This window comes from Tympanuchus pallidicinctus, unplaced genomic scaffold (assembly GCF_026119805.1).
Source record: "Tympanuchus pallidicinctus isolate F22 unplaced genomic scaffold, pur_lepc_1.0 scaffold3, whole genome shotgun sequence".
Classification (NCBI taxonomy): domain Eukaryota; kingdom Metazoa; phylum Chordata; class Aves; order Galliformes; family Phasianidae; genus Tympanuchus; species Tympanuchus pallidicinctus.
In genome coordinates, this window is record NW_026294747.1 from 52,664,939 (window position 1) to 52,688,891 (window position 23,953).

At 42.0% G+C, this 23,953-nt stretch overlaps 1 protein-coding gene across 1 annotated transcript in view; it reads left to right on the top strand.

Annotated features, from left to right (window-relative positions):
- The window catches only part of KCNH5 (potassium voltage-gated channel subfamily H member 5), a 151,143-nt gene that overhangs the window by 936 nt on the left and 126,254 nt on the right, over nt 1-23,953 (top strand). Inside the window, exons 2-4 of the mRNA XM_052696097.1 lie at nt 11,449-11,572; nt 18,704-18,810; nt 22,993-23,121. Of these exons, the coding sequence (XP_052552057.1) occupies nt 11,449-11,572; nt 18,704-18,810; nt 22,993-23,121 (360 nt within the window). The remainder of the gene's footprint in view (nt 1-11,448; nt 11,573-18,703; nt 18,811-22,992; nt 23,122-23,953) is intronic.

Here is a 23,953-nt window from a genome sequence, read left to right on the forward strand (position 1 = left end):
CAAGCTTAGAGCAGCCTATGCATGGGAGTGAGAGGTGAGAGAGGTTGGCAGAATGGGGCGTTGAAAAAAGTTCCCAGATATATTATTAATGGAGTCACTAGTGTGATGTGAAGTCCTGTTGGGAAGTATTTCCTCCTACCTGGCTATTCCTCAGCTCTGGATTTAGCTCACATTCATACTAATGTAGCCTGGTGTGCTGGATTGAGTCGATTTTGATGGTAAAGAATGAATTAGCGATTCATTGATTTCCATAGAAGGAGTGGATTGAGGACTTAGAATTTGTTTAAAGACATTGCCTGACAGCAATTTTGAGGGGGTTCCCACCCTCTCCTGCTGCCTGCATCAGCTCTGTGGTCAGCAGCTGACTGTCAGGCTCTCTAGTTGCACATCACTGGAGGCTAATTTCCTGCAAAAGTGCATTATTTACCAGAATATTAAATACAGGCTTTATTAATAGGGTTTTACATAGCACTTGCCATCTGATAATTCCAAAGTGCCAAGTGGAGCTTAATTGCACTCTTAAGCTCATTGAGAAAGAGGACACACAGAGGTGTTCCCCATGCATTCTTAAATCTGTGGCTCAGATATCATGGTTGTTGTCCCAGAGTCAGGGGCACAGCTGGGAGCAGAGTTTGGGAGCACCATGTTTCTGTGTCGTGCTCTAATTAAATCACATGTCCTCCCTGCTGAGGGCTCAGGAAAGCTATGAGATGTCAGGAAACAGGAAAACTCAGCTTCGGAACATTATCCTTTAAAAAAACACCTATTCCTCCTGCCCAGGTTTTAGACTGGCCTAATTTGGGAGCATAAATCATGCCGGTCTGGTCTCTGTTCTGCTTTTTCTCTGCTGAAGCGTGATGTTACAGAGGCAAATCTGTCCCGTTGGACATCAGAGCAAAAAATGGATTGGGAATTTGTTTTTTAACTCATCTTAGTGATCAGTGTTGTACACTGAAACATGATTTAGTTCTTATTTTTGTCATCCAGGTCACAGCCTTATTTGGCCTTTATAGAAATAGTAATTTTCATTGGATTCAGCTCTGCTTAATCCAAACTTAATGGTGTCCAGTAGAGCAAATCTGGTTCAAGTATCTTCTGCCGACGCTTGGTGGAAGGCACGGATTTGGGCTGCTGACCACGTCCAGGCTTTTCTTTTTATGCTTGGATTCACCAGCTCTGAAGGGGTTTTTCAATGTCAAGTTGAGGAAGAGGAGAAAGGAAAGACTGGTGGTAGATTTTTAAAACACATCTTGAGCATCCTCAAAAAAAACCTTTCCATCTTCTTTCCTAGTTAAAGAACACTCTCTTTTGAGATTGCTCGCACTCACACAATCCCATCACACTTGACCGTAAATCTTTTCTTAACATCCAGGGGAGGGCTTGTAGATAGAGATAATATCATCTTTTAGGCCAACGGATACAGATGAAATATGAGTTATTTTGGCAGACGGGCTCTTCATCAGGGCTGAAATGGAACCGGTGGATTTCAAAATGAAACACAGGTGCAGACAAATTATTTGGAATTGTCAGAGATGGATCCAAACAAGAAAGCATTTATAGATAAAACTGCAGCAGTTTTAAAGCGTGGAACGTCAGAGGTTCCCAGCAGGAATCTAGTGTGGTGGGCAGCCTGGTGCAGAAAGCAGCCGTGTATTTGATTTTTCAGCCTTACTTTGGGATTTGCTTTTTAGGAATGTTATGAACCTACAGCATTTGGCTACAAATGAGGTTAAAATTGGGGGAGAAATGCTCCCTGTGTGTGGTTGGCACAGCATCCGAGAGCCCTGCAGGAGATGGGGTCAGCATGGCTGTACAAAGGGACACAGACCCCCAGAGCACACAGAGCTATCTTCAGGGTAATCAGTGCGCTCTGTGCAAGGGTGTTTTACTTTCTTTTTTTCTAGCACAGTGAAAATGCACCAAGTAAAGCTCTTATCTGAGGCTCCCAAGGATTGATGGGATCTCGCATCAGCTTTGACTGCGCCCTGGGTCTGGAGAACACCAGTGTTCTGCTAAGCTGAAAGAAAATGTGTTTTGTGGGAGCAGTGCTTGAAATCGCATTAAGGTGACTGCTTGCTCCTGCCATTGGTGTTTTGGGCTTTTAATAAGCACCTTTCTTAAAATGTTCTCAGCAGATGCCTGTTATCACTGCTTTTGTTGGTTGCTCCTTCCGTGCTGGTGTTGACCTCGGCTTAGCAGTGTGGGTGCAGATTTGGGCAAATCCATGGAGCAGGGCTGGGCTTTGTGTGCTTATTCCAAAAATCCATCAGATCTCAGGGGCAGAGAGGTGTGGAAGGCGAAGACAGATGGACAAGACAGACACATCTTGTAGCAGCAAAAGCATCGAGCTTTTGCTTATGCCTATGCTGTGTTAATAGCATAATTTGTTTCTTTAGCAGAGGTTGAGTTTGGAAAAAGGTTAGCTCTGGGACTTTGTGGCCAAATGTAATAAAAGCGAAAACAATCTAGTGAAAGACAAATATGATAACAGTCATCATTATTCCTTTTTGTTTCTATTGCAATAACTGTTAGAAAAAGAAATTTCATGTCTTTCAGAAATGTGTTTTGACTCTTGGGCTGAACTCATGGCTCTGTAAGGAATTTCACCATAACCTTTAATTGAGGTAGCATTCAGTTCCTGGCCTCTCACAGCCTAGAAACATGTTTCTGCACATCAGCTCCCTCAGACTGAGTTTTGTGCCCTGTTGGGTGCCTGTGAGTTTGATGAATAAGGGATCAGCCTGATCACAGGTTTTTGGATGCAGGTTGGATGGGGCAAGTTGGATGGGGCAACCTAATCTGGTGGGGACCAACCAGCCCATTGCAGGAGGTTGGAATTGGGTGGGCTTCAAGGTCCCTTCCAACCCAACCCATTAATTTTGTGATCCAGGGAGAGAAGGCAAGTAAGTATCATGCATGTAGTGCTAAGACACTTTTTTCATTCTTATTAGAATGGTACTAATGGTGAAGTGTCTGCTGTCTCTCTCACTAGTCTGTACAATGTATCATAGAATCATAGAACGGCCTGGGTTGAAAAGGAGCACAATGCTCATCCAGTTCCAACTCCCTGCTGTGTGCAGGTCACCAATCAGCAGACCAGGCTGCCCAGAGCCACATCCAGCCTGGCCTTGAATGCCTCCAGGGATGGGGCATCCACAGCCTCCTTGGGCAGCCTGTTCCAGTGCCTCACCATCCTCTGTCTATTCCTCCTAATATCTAACATAACCTCTCCTGTCTCAGTTTAAAACCATTCCTCCTTGTCCTATCACTATGCAGCCTTGTAAGCATACCTGAATTCTTACAGGCACGGTGACATAGTGTTGTTCTCACTGGACACGATACACATAGGCTCTTTCCCAGATTAAATACAAGCTGCATTTTCATCTGATCCAAGTTAAATTTCATTTGGAGCACAGAAAATGATCTTCAATGCGAATTACTTCAGGTTTACAGATGTCTGTTATTAGGGGTCTTCTGCAGTAAAAACCCTGGCCCTCAGCACTTACCTAAATTATAGAGTGTCTTGGGTTGGAAGGGACCTTAAAGATCATTGAGTTCCAGCTCCCTGCTACAGGCAGTGTTGCTTACCACTGGGTCATGCTGCCCAGGGCTCCATCCAACTCAGCCTTGAGGATGCTGTAAACCACAGGGCAGAAATTTCTATCTTCCAGTTCCATTGGCTGCAGGGATGTGGCTGAAGGGATGACCACAAATTTGTATTGTTGGGGTTTTCTTTGGCACAAGGCTGTGTTTGTGATTTCTTTGGCTGCAGGTGGCCTGCTGATACAGAAATCAATGCAAAGTGAGTTTATACACGAAGCAGCATTACTAGCTGACACTTGAGAGTGGTTTTCAATTGCCCTATTTTCATAGAATCATTACAATTGGAAAAGACCTCTAAGATCACCTAGTCCAGCCATCTACCTATCACCAATACTGCCTACTAAGCAGTGTCCCAAAGCACTCCATCTGCCCTTCCCTTGAACACCTCTGGGGTCGGTGACTCCCCCGCTTCCTTGTGCAGCCTATGCCAGTGCATCACTGCTCTTTCTGAGAAGCAATTCTTCCTAATATCCAACCTGAACCTCCTCTGGCACAACTTGAGGCCGTTCTTTTTTGTTCCAAATCCTGAAACATAAGGCGTATCTGATGCCTGCTGAAACTGACATCACTTTAAGTGGTTTAAATCTTGATTTTTCTGTGTTTTCTTATTTTTAATTACAACAACTGTATATCATCGCATTAATTTATGCACTCGAATAATGTCGTATGGTTCGCAGAAGGACTAGCTGGCTCTCTGAGTGGAAGCCTTGTAAAATAGGAGTGTTCTCTTTTTAATACTTCTTCCTGCACATCTCTGGGAGCGGGTTGGGGTGGGACGTCGTTCTCCTATGGGATCTGGGCGCTGCCGGGCGCTGCCAGCAGAGGTCAGTGCGAACGTTGTGCGCTCCCAGCTGGTACTGAAACGAGAGAAGAGCAAAAGGCAATCGTTGATTTCTCAAGCAAACCTCTCCGTGGGAAGGAGTATGCAGCCGGAGAATAATGTCAGGAAGTTAAGTGAGCTGTGGAAATGCTTTTAATTAGCCTCTTTAACGGAGGTGCCGGTCGGTGGTTAGCCTAGGTTTTGAGTTGTTCTCCCGGTGAGCTAAGGAAACAGGGTTTTGTGGTTTGGTAAAATTAAATAAAGGAAGAAGATTTTGGACTTAGCTTCCTAAATAATCTGCTTTTCAGAAAAAAAAACAAAAACCTCAATCTAAAAGCTTTGTTTAATCAGCACATTCAGTGCTGGCTGCATTGCTCAGCATTGCCTAACCTGGATGGCGGGGCTCAGTTCTGCACTGCTCTCAGTGAGCAGCCCTGTACAGGAGTGCCTGGAGGGCACCCAGAGCTGGGGCTGAGATCATGGAATCATCATAGAATGGTTTGCGTTGGAAGGGACCCTTAAAGGCCATCTGGTCCAAATCCCTGCAATGAGCAGAGAAAGCTACGGTTCCATCAGTGCTTAGAGCCCCTCCAGTCCGACCTTGGGTATCAGCAGGGATGGGATGTCCCCCACTTCTCTGGGCAGCCTGTGCCAGTGCTTCACTGTCCTTATTATAAAAAAACTTCTTTATATCCAGTCTAACTCCCTCCTCTTTTAGTTTGAGACCATTTCCACTAGCATAACAGACTCTGCTGAAGATTGTCCCTTCTTCCTTGCAGTCCCCCTTCAGATACAGGAAGAGCCTTCCCTTCTCCAGACTGCACAGCCCCAGCTCTCTCAGCCTGTCCTTGTAGGACTGTGTTCCATCCCTGGGACCATTTTTGTGGCCCTCCTTTGACATGCTCCAGCAGGTTCTGTGTCTCTCCTATACTGAAGACTCCAAATCTGGGTGCTGTGCTCCAGGAGATGCTGAGATGCTCTGCATCAGCCACATGTGGACACCTGCACAAGGAGTAGTGCACGATTCTGTGTCAAAAATGGTTTTTGGACATTCAGCTCCATGCTGTGAAATTGCAGCCAGGGCTGGCTGAGTGTTTGCAAGATGAACATCTGCAAGTGCTATGATTTTCTCATCTGGGAATGCGAAGCAAGCGTGCTAGTTTGTATCTAGCTAGAGCTGTGGCTTTTGGTTGCTCCCTGAGGATGCCCGTGTGCCGTCTGCGTGCTCCAACTTAAATTTAGCCTCACAGCATCTATCTTGCACTCAGCATAATTATAATAGGAAGCAGATTCGGCAGTGGCCTTCAGAAGATAACTAGCGTAGGATTAGTCTAACCAGAGAATAAGTGGATTCTCTGGATCTAACCAGAGAATAAGAGAATATGTGGTAGAGAACTTGTGATCAGAACTAAATGAGATGCCATTTATCAGGCAACTCATTGCAACCTTCTCTTGTCCTTATTGATCTGAAGCTCTTCCTGAGGTCAGCGAAGTTGTGCTGCAGTGAAGGAGGAGAACCATGATACTTGTGGGATTTCACATTCAGAATGATTAAACATAGTGTTTGAACTTTTTGGAAGGTAAATTCCAGATGGATTCTCATCCTTTAGGTTGCTTGCTGAATTGCTGAAAGCTGCTGCGTTGCTGACCGAGTGACTTACATGTGGATTTCCAACCTCAGCCAGTGTTGGATGACTTTTAGGAGAGGAACACCAATCTGGGGAAGGAATTAGCTTTGTCAGTGTGGTGGCATCTTGCTCTGGGTTTAGCCCTCCGTACCTTTTCATACTGTGAGTATTTAAATAAAAACAATGGAGGTGCAGAAAGGTGACATAGAGAGTTTGTCCTTCAAGAGATTACTTCTCAGGAAACGCTTAACGTGTTGGATAAATTGGATGACACTGATGTTTTGCATGCTCTAAGGACACCAGGGAATTAACAGCTTTGTTAGAAAACAGCAGTGTGGTTCTGCTTGGCTGCTTCAAGCACAGCAGTTTGTCTGCAGCTGACCCCAAGGTTGGAGGAGTGTTGATGCCAGCCCAGGGTGATTATAGGTTGTCCGGAGAGGTGGTACAGACCCCTTCTCTGGAGATATTCAAGATCCACTTGGATGCTTTCCTGTGTAACCTACTGTAGGGAACTGCTTCAGCAGGGGTTGGATTGGGAGATCTCTAAAGATTCCTTCCAACCCCTGCCATTCTATGATCCTGTGATTTCAGAGGGCTGAGTGCCTGCAGGGCTGTCCTGGACATCAGGATTTTCTGCTGAATTCTGTAGGGATGCTTTGAGCATGGGATTGGATTCACTGTATACCAATATCAAGAGAAATACATACAATCAGGGACAAGACTTGTTTAGAAGAGCTAAAAGGAAATAAAACCCTTTATGTTTTATACAAGTCCCCTCCCCAGTACAGCTACCAGGACTCCCACAAGTTTTGCAAGGTGATCTAAACCAGATTGCAGCAATATGCTGACCCTGCGTGGTTAAAAGCAGAGCCAGTTGACAGCACTTTAAGTTGTTTAGTGCTTTTAAAAGACAACATGAGCAAAAAAGGCAAATTCCAGGCATTGCACAGAGCCTGTCTGCTCCATGCTGCACTTGCTCTGTGTAAGAAGGACAGGAATTCAGAATGATGGCTCAGTGTGAAATTGTTCAAGTTAGGAATTTATTCCGTGGTGGAAGCACTGCTTCTTTTTATTAATATCATTATTTTTGTTCCACCGCTGCTTCTTTTTTTTCCAGCATCTTTTCAATGGTGATTTAAAAACAAACAAACAAAAGGTTAGTTGTATCTTTTCTTGGGAAGGGATGGAATTCTGGAATGGTAATTTAAGCAATTTTGTTCACACGCGATTCACAAGCATTCTGGAGGAAAGATGATTAGTGGCAGTGTTTCTCACTTGGCTAAACATATCTTCTGCAATGATTTAGCTGTTCTTGCTCTCCTTTGATTACATAACATGAATTTTACACTACTTTGGGCGTTTTGGTGGTTAAAAAAATTGCTTGCATACTGTGGTCAAAATGAGCCTCGGTGCTGGGTTGAGTATTAGCTGCTGCAAGATAGGGTAAAATTAAAGTCTTGCTGCTGTATAGCATGAGTTCCTTTATACGTCAGAGCCTTTTTGCAGAGTAGAAGTGCAGGAACAGCAAATACAGTGCCTTTAACAATTGTTTACCTCAGCTGCGTTTTCCAAATCTGTAATTCTGCTATGTGCACTTAATATCCTTATTCCTTGCCATCTCTATTAACTTTATAAGTGAGAGTTGTATAAGCTAATAAAGAGCTTGCTGACTTCTGAAGAGGAACCTAGCAGCTCCTGAGCCCTGCTTCCCTGCTCTTACAGACAGGCACTGGTTTCACACTCATCTGGTTGGACAAACCTACAACCTACAGATTTGAGCTGCAATATTTTAGAAGGGGAGAAAACGATAGTTTAAGGGAATGACATCAAGACAAGCTTAGAAATAATAAAAATTGACTTCTGTCTCAAAGGAAATGGAGAGTGGAAATGTATTTTCAGCATATCGGAGAAATCCAAGCGAGAATGAATGTTAATCGTTAGGCCAATCGTTATTCTGAAAGTTTTGAAGTTAGCTGCATGTTAATCTCTTCAAAGTGTAATTTATCACCGGGTGATCACTCGGTGCACAGGTGCACAGAGTTTTGCATGTGGAATCAAACCAGTGTTCTGCCAGATTTACTGCCTGCCTTCAGCAGTGCCAGTACCCAGAGAGAACTTCTTCCCAGCCTCCACCATAAAGTGCTTGTGAGACCAGGTGCTGCTTGATGTGGAGGGCAAAGTCAGATTTATCCTTGTGAATACCTCCAGTATCATCTTAAAAAAACATCTAGCTTGCAAAATATAACTCTTTCATCTTCAATCCAACAGGACATCCCAGCTAGTATCTCTGAGCGTGGGCCTTACCTTGCAGGCCTCTATGGGACTTGGCTATGGCATCACCACAGCAGGTCACGGGGGATGCCATGGTGCCCTTGGCAGAGAGCTCCTTGTATTGGAGCTGCTGGCAAATCAGCCCTTGAGGAAAAAGCATGTGGTCCTTGGGCTTATCCTTGGTGCTGCTCTGTGGCAACTGGACCTGGAGAAGAAATGAAGTTTTCCTCGTCCTCATCTCTTAAACCAGTTCAAGCAGCCATATGGAGATCCAACAGTCTGGAATTTGCCTTAGTCAAGTTAATGAAGAGCTTAACCCAATGTGCAATGGACCTCATTTAGACAGGAGACCATATCAGTGAGTGACAGAAGTATGGAAGTTGAACATGAAGATAGTTTTAGTCCAAGACTGGCTATTAGGACCCAACTCTAGAGGAAGCGACTGCAGAGGTGGTCTTTCACAAGTGGTTAGTGATGATGATGTGGTGCAAAGCAGTCTCTCCTCAGTCTACCTAGAACTCACAAATTGTAAAGTAACATTCTCTGCTGTTCTTTGATCCGGAGATATTTTTGAAATAGGGAGGAATTAGTATGTATGCTAGGGAAAGTGATGTGACTACCAATAAAATGTAGGGAATGCGTGGAGTCTTGAAAATGCTGAAACTGGGTACCCAATAAAACCCCAGGGTCAGACATTGACCTGCTCTTCTTTAAATTTATCAAGCTGTTTCACTGAACAGAAGCATTGATGAAACATGGATTTCTATAGCTTTGTGCCTACAGTTAGGCTTGTTGGTCTTTAACAAGACGCGAACATTGACTCAAGATTTTTGATTGAAACAGGACACACACACTTGTATGCACATGCTGAGCATGGATGAAGAAGTGCTATTTACTGTAGAAGGCAAGGTTTAAAAAAAGTGAGCTATGTAATGGAATATTCACAAAGACAAAGGAAAACATACATTGTAGTATTTGATCAAGTTACTAGTCCATATACTAGTCCATCTATCTATCTATCTATATATACACATCTGACTTTACAAGTACTAATATTTAAGATACATTTCTAAAGTCTTTTTTTTTCAATTTTATGATTATTTTTTTTTTCTTGAAAGATCAGTAATTGGGTGATATGCTTTGTTCCCTTCCAACATCCTATTGGATTTGGTCAGTTTAATGAATGCCTTAGTAATTATTTTGAGACTCTTGTGAGTAAGAAGTAGAAAATCCATGGAAGATGACCATTGAGTATTGTGGCTGCAATGTGTATCTTCTGCAGTGTATTTTGTGTCCTGAAACAGGGTTATGTGATAGAGATACGCATCCAAGATATCAGATGGACAGTTTCAAGACAGGATTATTGGTCTGTGGGCTGTGGTTGTCTGGGGAGCACCCAGATGTCCACACATCCTTGAAAGAGTCTGAATATAAGCTGCCTGTAATTGCCCAGATTGTGCTCGTCCTGTGAGCACATAGAATGGTGAGAGCAAAAACTTGAAGGATAGCCTCTTTGCAAATCAGACCTTGCTTTGACTAGAGGACTGATATTGGTTGCTGGTAGCAGATGGTGTATACTAAACATCTGCTGGTTGTAGCAACTGCATGTTCCCTTAGCCTGAAAAATATACAGATTTTTAAAGTTGGCATTCAGGTTTAAGACTATTTGTGATGGATTTAAATGAATTCTTTAAGCCTGTGAGCTTAGGAGTGTTAGATTTCACAATCTAAACTTCTATTTTTCATGTTGGTTGGCTTTAAAATATTTTTCAGTCAACTTTTCTGTAGAAACTGGTTTTTAGATTATTATTTTCCAAATATAGGTTTAGAAAGGAAAAATAAGAAATGACAGTTGTTGGTTTTTTTTTTTGTTTTTTTTTTTTGAATATGCTTTCCTTGTTCAAAAGAATAATGCTTGAATAACATATGCTGCAGTCACAGATGCTGGGAAGGAAGCATATAGCTTGCAGAAACCCAGTGTCTTATTTATGTGAAAATTAATGTGTGCACCTGAGTGTATGTCTATAAAAGTAATTGGCGTGACCATTCTTCAGCTATTCAAAAGAAGAATTTGTAAGAATTCCCTTTATTTTTTTTTCCCCTGGAAAACTGCTGAAAGGAACTTCTGCTACCATTTCTATACAGCTGGGATTTTAATAGGTACGTTGTAATGCTTTTTAGCAGAAATAAGTGGGCTAGTGTTAACAGTTAGTTCCACAGCAACTGTCACAATGCAACTGAAAATTACAATTGAAAATAAGCAAAGCTTTGGAGATCATCACAGACTACAGCTTGAGAATCTCCACTAAGTGATATACTAAGTGAGAAGATTATTTTTGAAACAACGTTACAATGTTGATGAAGATAAAATCCCACAGTGTGTTTAAGCAAGATGAGCATTTCCTTCCTTAGAAATGCTTTTCCAAAAGCAGAGATGGAAGAATACCTCCAAACTGGTGAATACAACTATTTTAGGACTAACTTGTAATGTGGTGGTGCCAGTCCGTGCGTGTAAAACTGTAGGCAATGACTGAAAAAAACAGATGATTGAAGCAGTATTTAAACCTGAGTTCAGCCTCCTAAAAATACTCCTTACTCATATTTGTGTATTGACAGCAATTGGTGCATGCTGCTAGGATGAACCAAGCCCGCTTTTTTGTACCTCAGTGTAGACTGTAACTGAAATCTGATGTGTTTTGTGTTATTTCAGTGCTTATTGAAGGAGGAGGAGTTTACTTGTCTTAGGCAATAGTGTAATGGTTTGTCTGGGAACATATGGTGCAATAAGGTCAAGTTTCACATTAATTCAAGGTTAATTTCAAGATATATATACATATAAAATGAAATGTGTCCTGATATTATGAATAAATGAATCCTTTCTAAATCATTAAAGAGGGGGAGCTTATGTCAGTATTATAATTTACTGAAGCTATTTGTTTTACTAAAAGCTGTCATCTTTCATCACCATTTGCCTTCTGATGCCCACTTTGATTTCAGTCCTCTCTGGAATTTCCTGATGGAGGTTTCCACCGTGAATAACTCCGCATCTGCTATATAACATGGAGGATGTTTATGTGCTTTGCCACTGACAACAGCCCTTTCTTTTTCTTCTCTTTTCTCTTTTAGAATCCAGTTTTTTGTTGGGAAATGCCCAGATTGTGGACTGGCCTGTAGTTTATAGTAATGACGGTTTTTGTAAACTCTCTGGATATCATCGTGCTGACGTCATGCAGAAAAGTAGCACTTGCAGGTAGGTTGTTCACTGCTACTCGATGCACTTCAGTAGTTACAGTCTAGGAAGAAAAATCAGGTTTTGGAATGGAAAAGGATCGATAGGAGATCTGTCTTGCAGAAATGAATATACAAGTGGTTGGTGACCGTGCACATAGCAGGGGGGTTGAAACTAGATGATCATTGTGGTCCTTTTCAACCCAGGCCATTCTGTGATTCTGTGATATGGTAAAACATGCAACCATATGCATTCAGTTGAGCACTTTGTTGACTGGTGCCCAGTAATAACATAATGACCAGTTTTACCAGAATTAAACAAACTACTCAGATACTTTGGTCCCTTGCTAAAAGTGGGGCAATTTTTAGAGTCCTGCAAGACTTAATCCTAAATTAAAAGAAAGCTAAATTCCAATATTCTTTTTTTGAAAATTATTATTATTATTGTTATTATTTATTTAGAGCTTCTACAAATTTAATGGGTTTCACTCGAGCCATTATTGAAGTCAAGACAAATCTTGGTTTTGAAATTCCTGTCATCCTCTGGTAATTGCTTAAATGCAGTGAGCATTGCAGTAGTAAAGACTGTTCAATGGAAAAACGTTTGATGAATTTTAGCACTGAATGAGGGTCAACTGGAGGTGTTCCTGAAGCTGGGGTAAATATTTTGAGGGTTTAGACATCATTCTTCACTCATTTGAAATCTGTCCTCATTAATATCACTATGAATGTGTTTTAACGGTCTGGTAAAGAAAGTGATATATACAAGTGATATATTTCAAAGGCAATTTTAGGAGATTTTTGTAAACTTTCATTCTGGAAGGCCTGCATTGTGCTACTCTGTTGCTCGTATTGGTTCCTGTTGTTATACACATACTGAGAAGGCACAGTGATGTGCAAATGGCATCTTTATTCCCAAGAGAGCGATTAGGCTGATGATGTATTTACTCTGAGCATTACAGCTTTATGGTTTGTTTTTTTTTTTCCCCTTTGTTGGTGGTCTTTCAGGGGTGGACAGCTGTGATTTATGGTTGGATGTGCATCTGCGCCTGCTCTGCTGCATCCTTTAAAGGGAAATGCTGTGGGGAAAGACTAAATCTCTAATGCATGTGTGGGTGGGTGAGGAAAGTAACCAGGAGTGGTGGAGGCAGAAAGGAATGACTGAGATACCAGTTTGTGTAGGTTTTCCCTTGATGGCCCTGGGAATAGTGGGCTGCATATCTGCAGGGGTGAAATGCTGATGTGTGGTTGTGGCTCTTGTTTGCAGGGAAGAGGAAAAGCCATGGGGGTCCGGTGTTGCTCTGTGCAGCCAGGTGTCCTCCGATGGGCGGTAGAGGAGAGATGGGCACATGCTGCTGACACGAAATATTCATTCACGTGGCAGCAACCAAGTCAGTTATGTGATGGGGCTGAAAAAAACAGTGTTATCACAGCTATCCCAAATATGCTTACACTTGCTTTGCTCTTTTAAGCTGGGTCTGTTTCTCTGTGAGCCAGTGCTTTAGCCTGTGCATGTTTAAGTCATTACATACACAGAATGGGATTTTAGGAAAATGTTGGGAATAGCTTTAGCAATGCCTCTCTGTTAATAATTCCCCTGTGCCTGTGAAGGGACCAAAAGTTTTAGTTAATCAGAGCGACCTTTTATGAATGTGGTGGACTCTATTTGGTAAGCATCCTGTTTGGGCTGTATTCAAGTGAATTATATGGAGGCAAATGCAAGGAGAAATGATCATGGAAAGTGGATCTGGTAGCAAATATGTATGTACATACATATATATATGAATCTTTTATATTTTTAATTCTGCATATCCATCTCTGGATTTTGGAGAGACTTCTCTACACTGAAATCATGATCAGCGCCTCTTTTGTGTCTGAGCCTTAGCTGATGGAGTTATATTTACAGTGTGATATTTCATGCTCCTTAGGAGACATCCTAGTCATTGCAGAGGAGAACTGAGCTGGAGAGGCATTCAGCACGGTCTGACAAGCAGCACACACCCTTGCAGAAAATTTCTTTGGGGCTGCTCTCTAATGAAGAGTTGTGTGGCTGTCTGACATAGAAAATGGTCTTGAGGCCAGTAGTGCCTTCTTAGCTTTATTTAATAGAATGCCATCGTAAGTTTTAGGTACCCAGAGCTATTATTTATGTTATTTTCCAAGTCAGATTCTCAGTCCTGATTTGCTGTGTTGGACCGAGATTGTTGCATTATGCATAAGAAATAATTTATACAGAATGTTTGCTTTCCTGTTCTAAGGCAAATGTTATGGGATAAGAGCATTGTGATGCCACACTTTTATTACAGGATTTGATAGGATCTGTTTCTAGAGCTCATTAATGCCAAAAATCCAACAAAAGAAAAATACACAGATAAAATCAATGTCAATCCAGACCTTGATACAAATTGTTATCTACTTATCATAGGTATGGTACAGGAAAAAAAGAATTTTTCAATTACTCGCCCTTGCCTATAAGGTATAGCAACTTCAATTTTCACCCATGCTTTTCTCCTGAGTATTCCAGCAGTATTCATTATATCCTATTTATGTCTGTCACAAGCCATACCATACACTGGGGCTGCTCATTTGTTGTGATGTTCAGTCTTGATTGATACTGGAATGGACGCGTGGCATTGCATTTGTGAATGATTTTTGATCCAGCTCAGGCAGCCAGGTAGTCCCATAGCCAGCTGGTAATCCCTCTGATTCTTGCACTTCTCTCATCTTTTTAATTAGCAACAATATGTGCATTGGCAGGAAAATCATGCTGAAATAGCTCAATAGAGGTGCCAGTCTCTTAGTTTCAGGGACATTGTATAAAAGGCAAGGTACATATCACGCTTCCTGAATGTTGCATGATGGGGTGGGTCAATGTGTTCTTTCTGGGAGCACAGTACACCAAAAATTGCAAAAATAGCTGGAACAGAATTTATCATGTAAGTGAATGCTAAAATGCATGAGAATTTTAGCTGGAAAAACTTGTGTGCTTGTGTTGTGGTGCCAAATGGAAAGGAGCTGCCAGTTCAGAAGGAAATGGGAGGGCATCTGCAATTGCAACACCTCTGACATTCAATTAACTGCAAAACCCTTGTCTGAAGGTGTGCTGCTAGATTAACCAGCGTGTAGGAGAACCACTTGTTTCATGCCCAGTTGCCCATAGATATGACAATTTATACGTGATGAGTACATAGAAAGAATGAACAGCTCTAGGCCATTAAAACCCTATTAAACGCCACAAATAATATCAGTATTTAAAATTGTTTCTTGTCAGTTAAGTTCAGGCTTCCAGGCAAGCCTTCAGAAGGGCAGACACCCTTAGGTGGCTGGTTAGTAGATCTGCCCTGCCATTTTGCACTTGGCTTTTGCCCCAGGCTTTCTTCTCCTTACCCTTCCTTGCACCTTGAGCCTCAGATCAGCATGGGAATAGCTGGATGCTGCTTTTGTTTTTAATGAGGAAACTTGCTTGGAGACCCGTTTGTGCGTTGCCTTCCAGCTGTACAGTGGGAGTAAATTGGATCTGCTTGCTGCAGTTGTTTACAGGTTGCATTTCCACTGAAACACTTGCGCGGCTCTGCTCAATGTCTCTGTTCTCCCTTGTTTTGATTTACTGCCACAGCAAGTGAGATAAAATGTCTGGGAGTCCTGGCTTCTGTGGAGCTAATGGCAAAATTCCCACCTTGCTCAAAGAAAAGGGGTTTTGCATTTTGGGTACAGTGTGCCAGACTTGAGACAAGTTAAATTTGATAGTGGGATGTTGCCTCTGTTAACAGATCTACCTATATGAGAAGACCCTTTGCAATGCCAAAGCTGTGTACAAAAACTTTTCTGAGCTCAACAGTGAGAGCCGAGGACCTGCCTTACTTCTCCTTGGGAAAGAAGCCTGCTCCTGAACTCAAAGAATTGTGGGGCTATTGAAATATAGAACAATATTTGCTATTCCTCTTGAGTAGGCCTTGGTTGCTTGTAATTGATGTCTTTTCATCCGATACTTCTGGATAAACAGAGCTGTTAGCTGGATGTGGGTTCATGTTCTTTCCATGTTTAATCTGCCCTCTTATTTGGTGAATTGAAATAGCCACAAACACCACCCTGGCATGCACTGCATACAAGGAGCTGCTCCAGTGCTGCTTTTCTGGATCCTAACAAAGAAAATGGAAGCACAGTGCAAAGCTTTAGATGTGGCTTTTGCATGGAGGGATGCTTTCAGTGGAGGGCAGGAGGAATGGCATCTGAAATGGCAAATGGCCTGTTGCAGAGATGGGGAAGATTATGTAAGATTGTTTCTTTCTCTGAGTATTTCAGTAAGCTTTGTTTCTCTTGTTTCTCTTTGATAAGTCTGTTTTCTAGATAGTAAGATCCCCAGTAGCAGGCTGGCTGGCTTTTATATTTATGTCTTGTACAGTGTGCACTGAAGGAACTTGACAAGCAATAAATAACAAAAATATGAGGCAGAAAAAGACAGAGTGATTGACTGAAGAAGTAGGAGTCCCTCCATGTATACAAAATAGGACAGATTAAATTAAACCTATGATAAGCACAGATCTTATATAACTTGCACAGTGATTGGCTTGAAGGCCCTTTTGCTGTCTGCTAGTAAAAAATTGGCTTCTGAAAAATAGTTATTTCCTTCCACAAGCCTTTTAAATGCCTCTTTATACATGAAAACAACGCAAGATTTGAATTTTACAGATTTATGACAATAATAGGCTGATATTAAAATGTAAAGTTGATTAAATTTTTAATTCATAGAATGGCTTTAGTTGGAAGGGACCTTAACGATCGTCTAATTCCCACCCCTCTGCTGTGGACAGGGCTGCCACTCACTATATAAGGCTGCCCAGGGCCCCATTCTACCTGGACTGGAATGCCTCTATGGCTGGGTCACCCACACCTCTCTGGATAGCAGTGCTGGGGCTTCACTGTTCTCTGAATAAAGAATTTCTTCCCAACATTTAACCTAAATTTTCCATTCCAGGAGCCTTTGCTGCTCCAGACTTAACAAGCCCAGCTCCCTGCAGCTTTTCTTCATAGCAGAGATACTCCAGCCCTCTGAGCATCTCCATGGCCTTCCTCTGGTCCAGCTCCAACAGCCACACACCTCTTGTACTGGGGGCCCCAACCCTAGATACAGTGCTCCAAATGGGGCCTCGTGGGCAGAACAGGGAGGAACGGTCTCCTCCCTGCCCCAACTGCCACCCCTCCGTTGATGCAGCCCAGGATACTGTTGGCTACAAGTACACACTGTGGGCTCACGTCCAGCTTTCCACCAGGTAGACCTAACGTGTAGGTCAGCACTTGTAGCATTATGGATGGTTTGACATATTAATGGTAATCAGTGACAACTTTCTGTGTTTTAAAGCCATCTAAAGTCATAAGCTTTAGCAAATTTTCATTATTTTTTCCTTTGAGACTTAAGAAAAATGTTTTTAAGCCTTGAGCTGACAACCCCCCCCCCCCAAAAAAAAACCAAGAGGCCCCTCCCCCAGCTTTTATTTTGTCTTGCAGATTTGAGCAGTCTTTTGTACCTCATCAGTGCACTGAAAAGGGTTAGATTTGAAAAGAAAAGCATTCAAGCTTTTGTTTGTTGCCAGCTCGTGTATAAAACACTATTGGCTGAGCTGCTAAAGGAAAGGCCATTTGAAAGCGGAGCTGTGTTTTGCATTCCCTGAAGAGAACTACGTGAGTTAGTGACATGTGGTACCTTAATGAAGCCTCCTCCCCAGTAGTGTTCTGTCCTGACATCCATCACTGCAGCGACATCTCCATTGCTGTGCTGACCCAAGGCTGACAACACCATATTGTGGGAACAGCCCTATCACTTCCCTGAGCCAGTTGTAGAGAAAGGATTCACCATCCAGCCTTCATTGAGTATTTTAATGTTTGCCAGGGCTCTAATCACTGTGTTGTTTTATTGTTTCTTTCAGAACAGTGGGCATAATATAAATATTTATTGAACCTCTGAAGGTCTGTTGATCAATAAAAAGGGAAGCTGGATTTAAGCCGCAGCAGCACTGATAGCCTTTCTTTTTCCCTCTCATATTCATAGGGCTGTGTGTTGTAGGTTTCAGCTGGAGCTCAAAACGTTTGTGAACAAAGAAGATGGAGGGGGGGAGTCTGATCAATGAGGATTGTATTCATCCAAGTGTCTGTATGCTTTTATGCCATGCTCCATTTTCCTTCAGTTCTATAATTGGGAATTTGCACAGAGCAGTCTTCACCTATTTTTAATCCAGGGAAGATGACAAGAAATGCCTGGCTGTTTTCTCATAAAGGCTTTCACAAGTAAGGTCATTGCGGGTGGGTTTACTTGCACCAGTTGAAAGTCTGACCTGGAAAAGAGAGCAAAGATGAAGTGGTCAAGGTGCAAGAAATAGCAGGGCTAAAATTAGGTTTTTCTAATCTTTGTCTGGAGAGAGATGAGTCTTCAAAAATATTTCAATGTTTTTCCATATTTTCAGTGAAATATTAAAGAAATGTGGTATACCGTAAGAAAAAGTGAGTGTGTGGTTACCTTTAGAAGTAATGCAGATATAGCTACAGTGGGACAACTCTGAGTGAATTCTCAGACAATCGCAGTAATTAATTCTTACTGGGTAATTCCTACCTCAGTTTGTAATTGGTATTTAGATAAAGGATTCTGATCCTCTTGTCCCAGATGCATGTTGGCAAGATTAGATCTGCAACCATCAATATTGGTTCAGCCGACAGCTGTTACCTGCTGCAGGTCCTTGTCTTCCTTCAGCATCCTTTTCGAGGACTGAATGAAATTTGAGATGTTTTAAAGGTTTTGCTCAGTAATCTCCAATTTCACAGCAATATTCTCATGGCCTCAAGCTGTGGCAATAATGGTTTTATAGGCTATCAGCTCTTTTTCTAACAATATGCCCTTAAAGATACGCTCAGAAAAGCACTTAATGAAACATTAGATGACAGCAAATACATCTACTTTGCATAAAAAAGGCAGTGATGGTTACTTACTATTGTAGGTTTTGTAACAGCCTTGTGACACTAACTATTTAAATGAAAGTAAATGATAGTTAAACTATGGTAAATGACAGTGAATAGCATCCCCAATGGCTATGCAGTCTTAGGTGGCTGCTTGTTGTTTTGCTTGTCTAGGACGAATAGAAAAATGTTTTTTTTTCTTTTTCAGTTTTATGTATGGTGAACTGACAGACAAGAAGACCATTGAAAAAGTCAGACAGACTTTCGACAACTATGAGTCAAACTGCTTCGAAATTCTCCTCTACAAGAAAAACAGTATGTATATATTTGTGTATTGTGTTGTGTATTGTGTTGGGAGTGATAGTGTGTATTTGTTATATGTCTATTTATACTGTGATATATCAATGATGCACTGTATGTATATATATATATGTATATATCACTGTTGTGATAGCGCAAGGGGAAATGGTCTCAAACTGCAAAGTGCCACAGGTCTGGATATAAGAAACAAATGTTTTACAATAAGGGTGGTGAGGTGCTGTTGCAGGCTGGCCAGAGAGGTGATGGATACCCTATCCCTGCAGACACACAGGGTTAGGCTGGACAGGGCTCTGAGCACCTGATAGAGCTGTGTGGCTGTCCCTGTTCACTGCAGGGGGGTCGGACCAGATGGCCTTTAAGGGTCCCTTCCAACTCAAAATGATTCTATGATAACGTGCTATAATATATTTAATATATGCAATGGGTATATATGTATATTATAATATATAGAGAAGTGTATAACTATATACCAGACTAAAATAGTCATTTTGACATACAGATAAATTAAGGGACAAGATGCGGGGAAGAAATGGGTTTTTTTGTCATCACTGCGCAGGAAAGCTCTTTTTTAAAGCAGAACAAGTGTTCAGATTGCCAGGGCTAGCAGGGGTTACCTGTATCTCAGATCTGAATCCTTGTTTCCAAAATATGTTTAATTTTGAAGATTGTATTCTGAAAGGGAATCTGACTGGGTTTGATGAGGAGAAGAAATTCTCAATGAAGTTTCCCCTCAGGACTGTGAAACATCCCCAAATGTGCAGAAGTAAGAAGCCATTCCCTCATTTTGTGAGTGGTTGCTCCCAGTGGTGGAGATGCCTCTGAGCTGTGAGGCTGTGGAAAGCTGTGGTGAGCCCTGAGGAAAAAGCTGGCTATGCCTGATTGTCCTTTTCACTGCAAACTCACATAAACCCTTAAAAACATTGAAGAGAGCATGCAGGATACCTCAGCTTCTCAAAACATACTCCTGTGCCTAACTTCTACTTTTCCTTTTTAAACTAAATCTTCTTGTATGTGCACTTAAATGATAGGAAGCATCTTCAGATTTCTGCAATGCTGCTTGCTTTGAAGCATCTTAGTAAACACTAATTAAAAAGAGAAGCAGAAATGGCTCTGAAGTCTGGCTTCTCCTATAAGTGCCTGTGATAACTCTCCAAGTGACCTCCTTTCAGTTCCTTGGCATATGGACGTATTCCCTAGATTCTGTGTCTACCTGCCCAATTCCTATACAAGTCACCTGGTTACCCTTTCACATTATGGAGATTTTGTGGGACAGACCCCAGTTCTTTGCAGGTGATGGCGCCCAGCACCACCAGGCCTGGTGTCCGGTTGTTTGCAGGAGAAGATTTCAGCCTTTCCCCAACCCTGGCTTCTCTGTTAAATTAGAATGGGAGCTCCTACTTCGCATGGGCCAGTTCTGAACCAAATTGCTTTTCATTATATTTAAATATAAAAAGTGGAAAGTCTTCCCTTGGTCATCGTTCTTGTTCATTGTTGATTTTTTGCCCTGAGTTGTAGATTGCCTGCTTGATCTTGATGGTGTGTTAGGGATTTATTGAGCTGCAGTTGCCTTAATAAAATATTCACCTTTGCCCAAATCTCTAAGCCTGTACTTTCTGTAAGATGGGTAGGATTACAGAATGACCTCATGAACAAACACTCATTTTTTCTTTTTGGTCTTGAAAAAATTCCCAGCCATAATATGTTGCCAGCTTCTTCTCCATCGCCCAAAGCCCAGAACTTCAGCCTCTTGCTAACACCTAGTACATAGGTTCACCTTTTGTTTCCAGTTCAGCAACTGGCTTGCATTGGATTTGCTTCCATCTGTCACACACCAAGTTTTGTGAAATAAGGTTCTTCAAGAAACTGTGTGCTTCTCTTCCAGGCTGAATATTGGAGCAGACAGGAAATAAACAATAGTATCTGTTAGTATAGTATACTTCTGAAAAATTTAGAGTTACTCTGTATAAAGGCTTGTGTTTATCACCTGCAGAGACCTTGTACTGCTTCTCTCCCGTGCGGAGCTTGCAGTGCTCACCAAGCACTTTCCCACCTGGTGATGCAGTGGTACGGACTCCCCAGGGATAGGTGGAGTCACTGGCCCTGGAGGTGTTCAAGAACTGTGGAGATGTGACACTGAGGGACGTGATCAGTGGGCATGGTGGGGGTGATGTGTGGTTGGACTAGATGATCTTAGCAGCCTTTGCCAACCTTAATGATTCTATGATTATGTAAGACTGTAGCTCCAGAAGTGCTATATATTTTTATTTGTACCACAGCTTTTCCTTTCTTATTCATTCCCTTGTGTTTTCAGGAAAGGGAGATCTTGAAATCCAGAAATTCCTTTCTATCCTCCTGTCCTTCAGCACAGTGATGACCTTTCAGAGCTGTCGTTCTCAGGCTGCATACATAGGGCTGCTGCCTTCACATGCATCCTTAGTTTTTAACCTAGTTAGCAGTTTTCAGGTGCAGATCTTCAAGTTTGCTACAGATTTCTTCTGTTTTACTGCATTCTTTCTTGTATAGCTCTCAGCTCTACCCACCTAGCTATTCAGCAGCAGTGTAGGCATGTACATGTATACATGTAACATTTGGGAAACTGCCTTGCCTGCTTTTGAGCTCCTGCCCAGATTGCAGTTTCTACAGCACTACCTGCCTTGCCTCTGTCTTTGATTTTTAGCAGTGCTGTTGTACAGGTTATTTTGCCTACTTTTGGAGCTTTTCAAGGGGTGCTGTTGAGTTGCCAGGTAAAAATGAAAGCACAGCATCACTCCAGAGAGCTGCAGCACTCTTTCTTAGAATATATGAAAAGAGCCTTTTATCTTGGGTTAGCAACTGGGAATAGAAAGAGCCAAGTAATCAGCATAATGGCTCTGGAATTACCACCAAAAGCAGTCCCCTGTCTCACTCACCTCTCCAGTTTGCTGTCATTGAGTTATTGCTTTAATCGCAATAGAGCAGTGCTGAGTTTTACCATGAACCCTTGTGGATTTTGACTTTCTCTACAGCAGTCCTGTTCTGAGTGGGTTTTGTTGCCCTCTGGGTGTCCATCACTCGCTTCCTGGCACAGCTCCCAGATGGATATGGTATATTAGAGGAGATTTGGAGGGGCCAGCAATGCCCTGGGATGTCAGGGAGTGAGCAGCTTGTTTCAGCGTGCCAGCGCTCAGGCTGGCGTTCAGACAGCTTAGGAGAAAAGCCATTATATCACCTGACTGAAAGCACATCAAATCCGAAAGCTGACTGTGAAGGCATTCGTTGGGCAGCAAGTGGAGGTGTCGTAAAGCTGGGAACATGTGGGCTTGGATTTTTGTCTGGTGCCATGCAGCTCTGATACTCACGTCCTTGCAGATGAACAGGGAACTTCTCAACGAATGTTTGAAGTCTTTTAGGGTTCTGCCCATTTGCAGAGCAGGTCATGCATGTACTTGTGGAGCCTGTCGCAATGAGAAAATGGAGGATGTGACTATAGACAGGAAATCAAATCTGCTTATTTGTCTAGTTAGGGCATTTAGATGTCTGAATTAGTTTGAGTTCTCTTAAACAACAGAGTAGCATCAAGTTGGATATTAGCCATTCAGATCAGATATAAGGGAAAATTTCTTCTCGGGAAGAGTGGTGAAATATTGGCACAGGCTGCTCAGTGAGGCAGTGGAGTCACCATCCCTGGAGGTGTTAAAAAAAATTGTGGAGATGTGGCACTAAGGGACGTGGTCAATGGGAAGTGTGGTGGGTATGGGTTAGGTTGAACTGTATGATTTTATTGTTCTTTTCCAACTTCAACAGTTCTATGACATTTCAAAAGCATTTGGCAGTGCACTCCATCAGTTTTGGTTTTGGTAGCTTCATAATATGTAAAGAAGCCTTCAAAGATGTCCTCAGTCTGTTTTTTTTCTTACCTGGCTATCCTGCACAGAGACATGGTGGGGAAGACCAAGAGCAAGTTCTGTCTCTTGTTATGGACTAGTTAGATTGGTAGCATCACCCCCATTCAAATTTAAGAATGAGAATAGGTTGTTTTCCTTTGAGGAGGTAAAATATCTGGTATGTGTTGTTTAGGATCACATCTTGGTATTACTACATGTGTTTTATATGATTTATAAATTATCCTATGGACAGGCTGGGGGAAGATTGTGCTACACCACATCCAATGTCACCTTTTTGTCACCTTTTCTACAGGAACCCCAGTTTGGTTCTACATGCAAATTGCTCCTATAAGAAATGAGCATGAAAAAGTGGTTTTGTTCCTGTGCACTTTTAAGGATATCACTTTGTTCAAGCAACCAATAGAAGATGATTCAACAAAAGGTAAATATGAAATACACTATTTTTTTTTATTTTTTTTTTTGTAATTGATTAAGTACACGTTCAAACATAGTCATGTCTCATGGCTGTGATCTGAATCTTGCTTTGAGGAATTGTTTTGTGACATGTCAGAGTTTAGATGCCGTTTTTGGAAATGATTGATTAGAATTGAAAAGTAAATCATTGTGAGCAGAATATTCCCTAACAATGTTTCGCCAGAGCTGCAAACCTTTTAACTTTGTAATATCAATTTTTCTTCACTATGGCTAGTATTTGCTAAAAGTGGCATGATTTTTAGTTACTGTAATACTATGTTGCTTTGGGAGACCTTCTACAAAACTTCTGTTTTCTATTTATCAAAAATGTCAACTTCTTTGCTTTGAAGTGTTGGTCTTACCTCCCTTTCTTATTATTGGAGCTGAGATGCAGAACAAACAGCCCATCTGGGTATCTTTTTGCTGACCAGCAATGATGTCTGTATGGCAGTGGATGTTCTGCTTGTTTTTGATAGCTCTTGCTGGTGATGGTGGCTGAGGCATGCAATGCTCTCATCACCTGATGACCCATGTTGAACAGAGAAAATTGGTGGGCGAAAAGGTGCAGAGGATCTGGCAACGTTCTGTGCTCTGATTGTAAGATGCATGACTGGTGTCTCATGTAGATTGCTCTGGATAAAAGAATGTGTGCTCCCATAAGCAAGGACATTTTTGCTGTGGAATCCTTACCCCATTTTCTCTAGGAAGTTGTCTTCTAGTAATGAATTCCTTGCTCTGTTTTTCTCTTTGTGCTTGTAGAAGGCTTGATTTCTCACTGAGAGCCATGTGCCCTCTGAGAT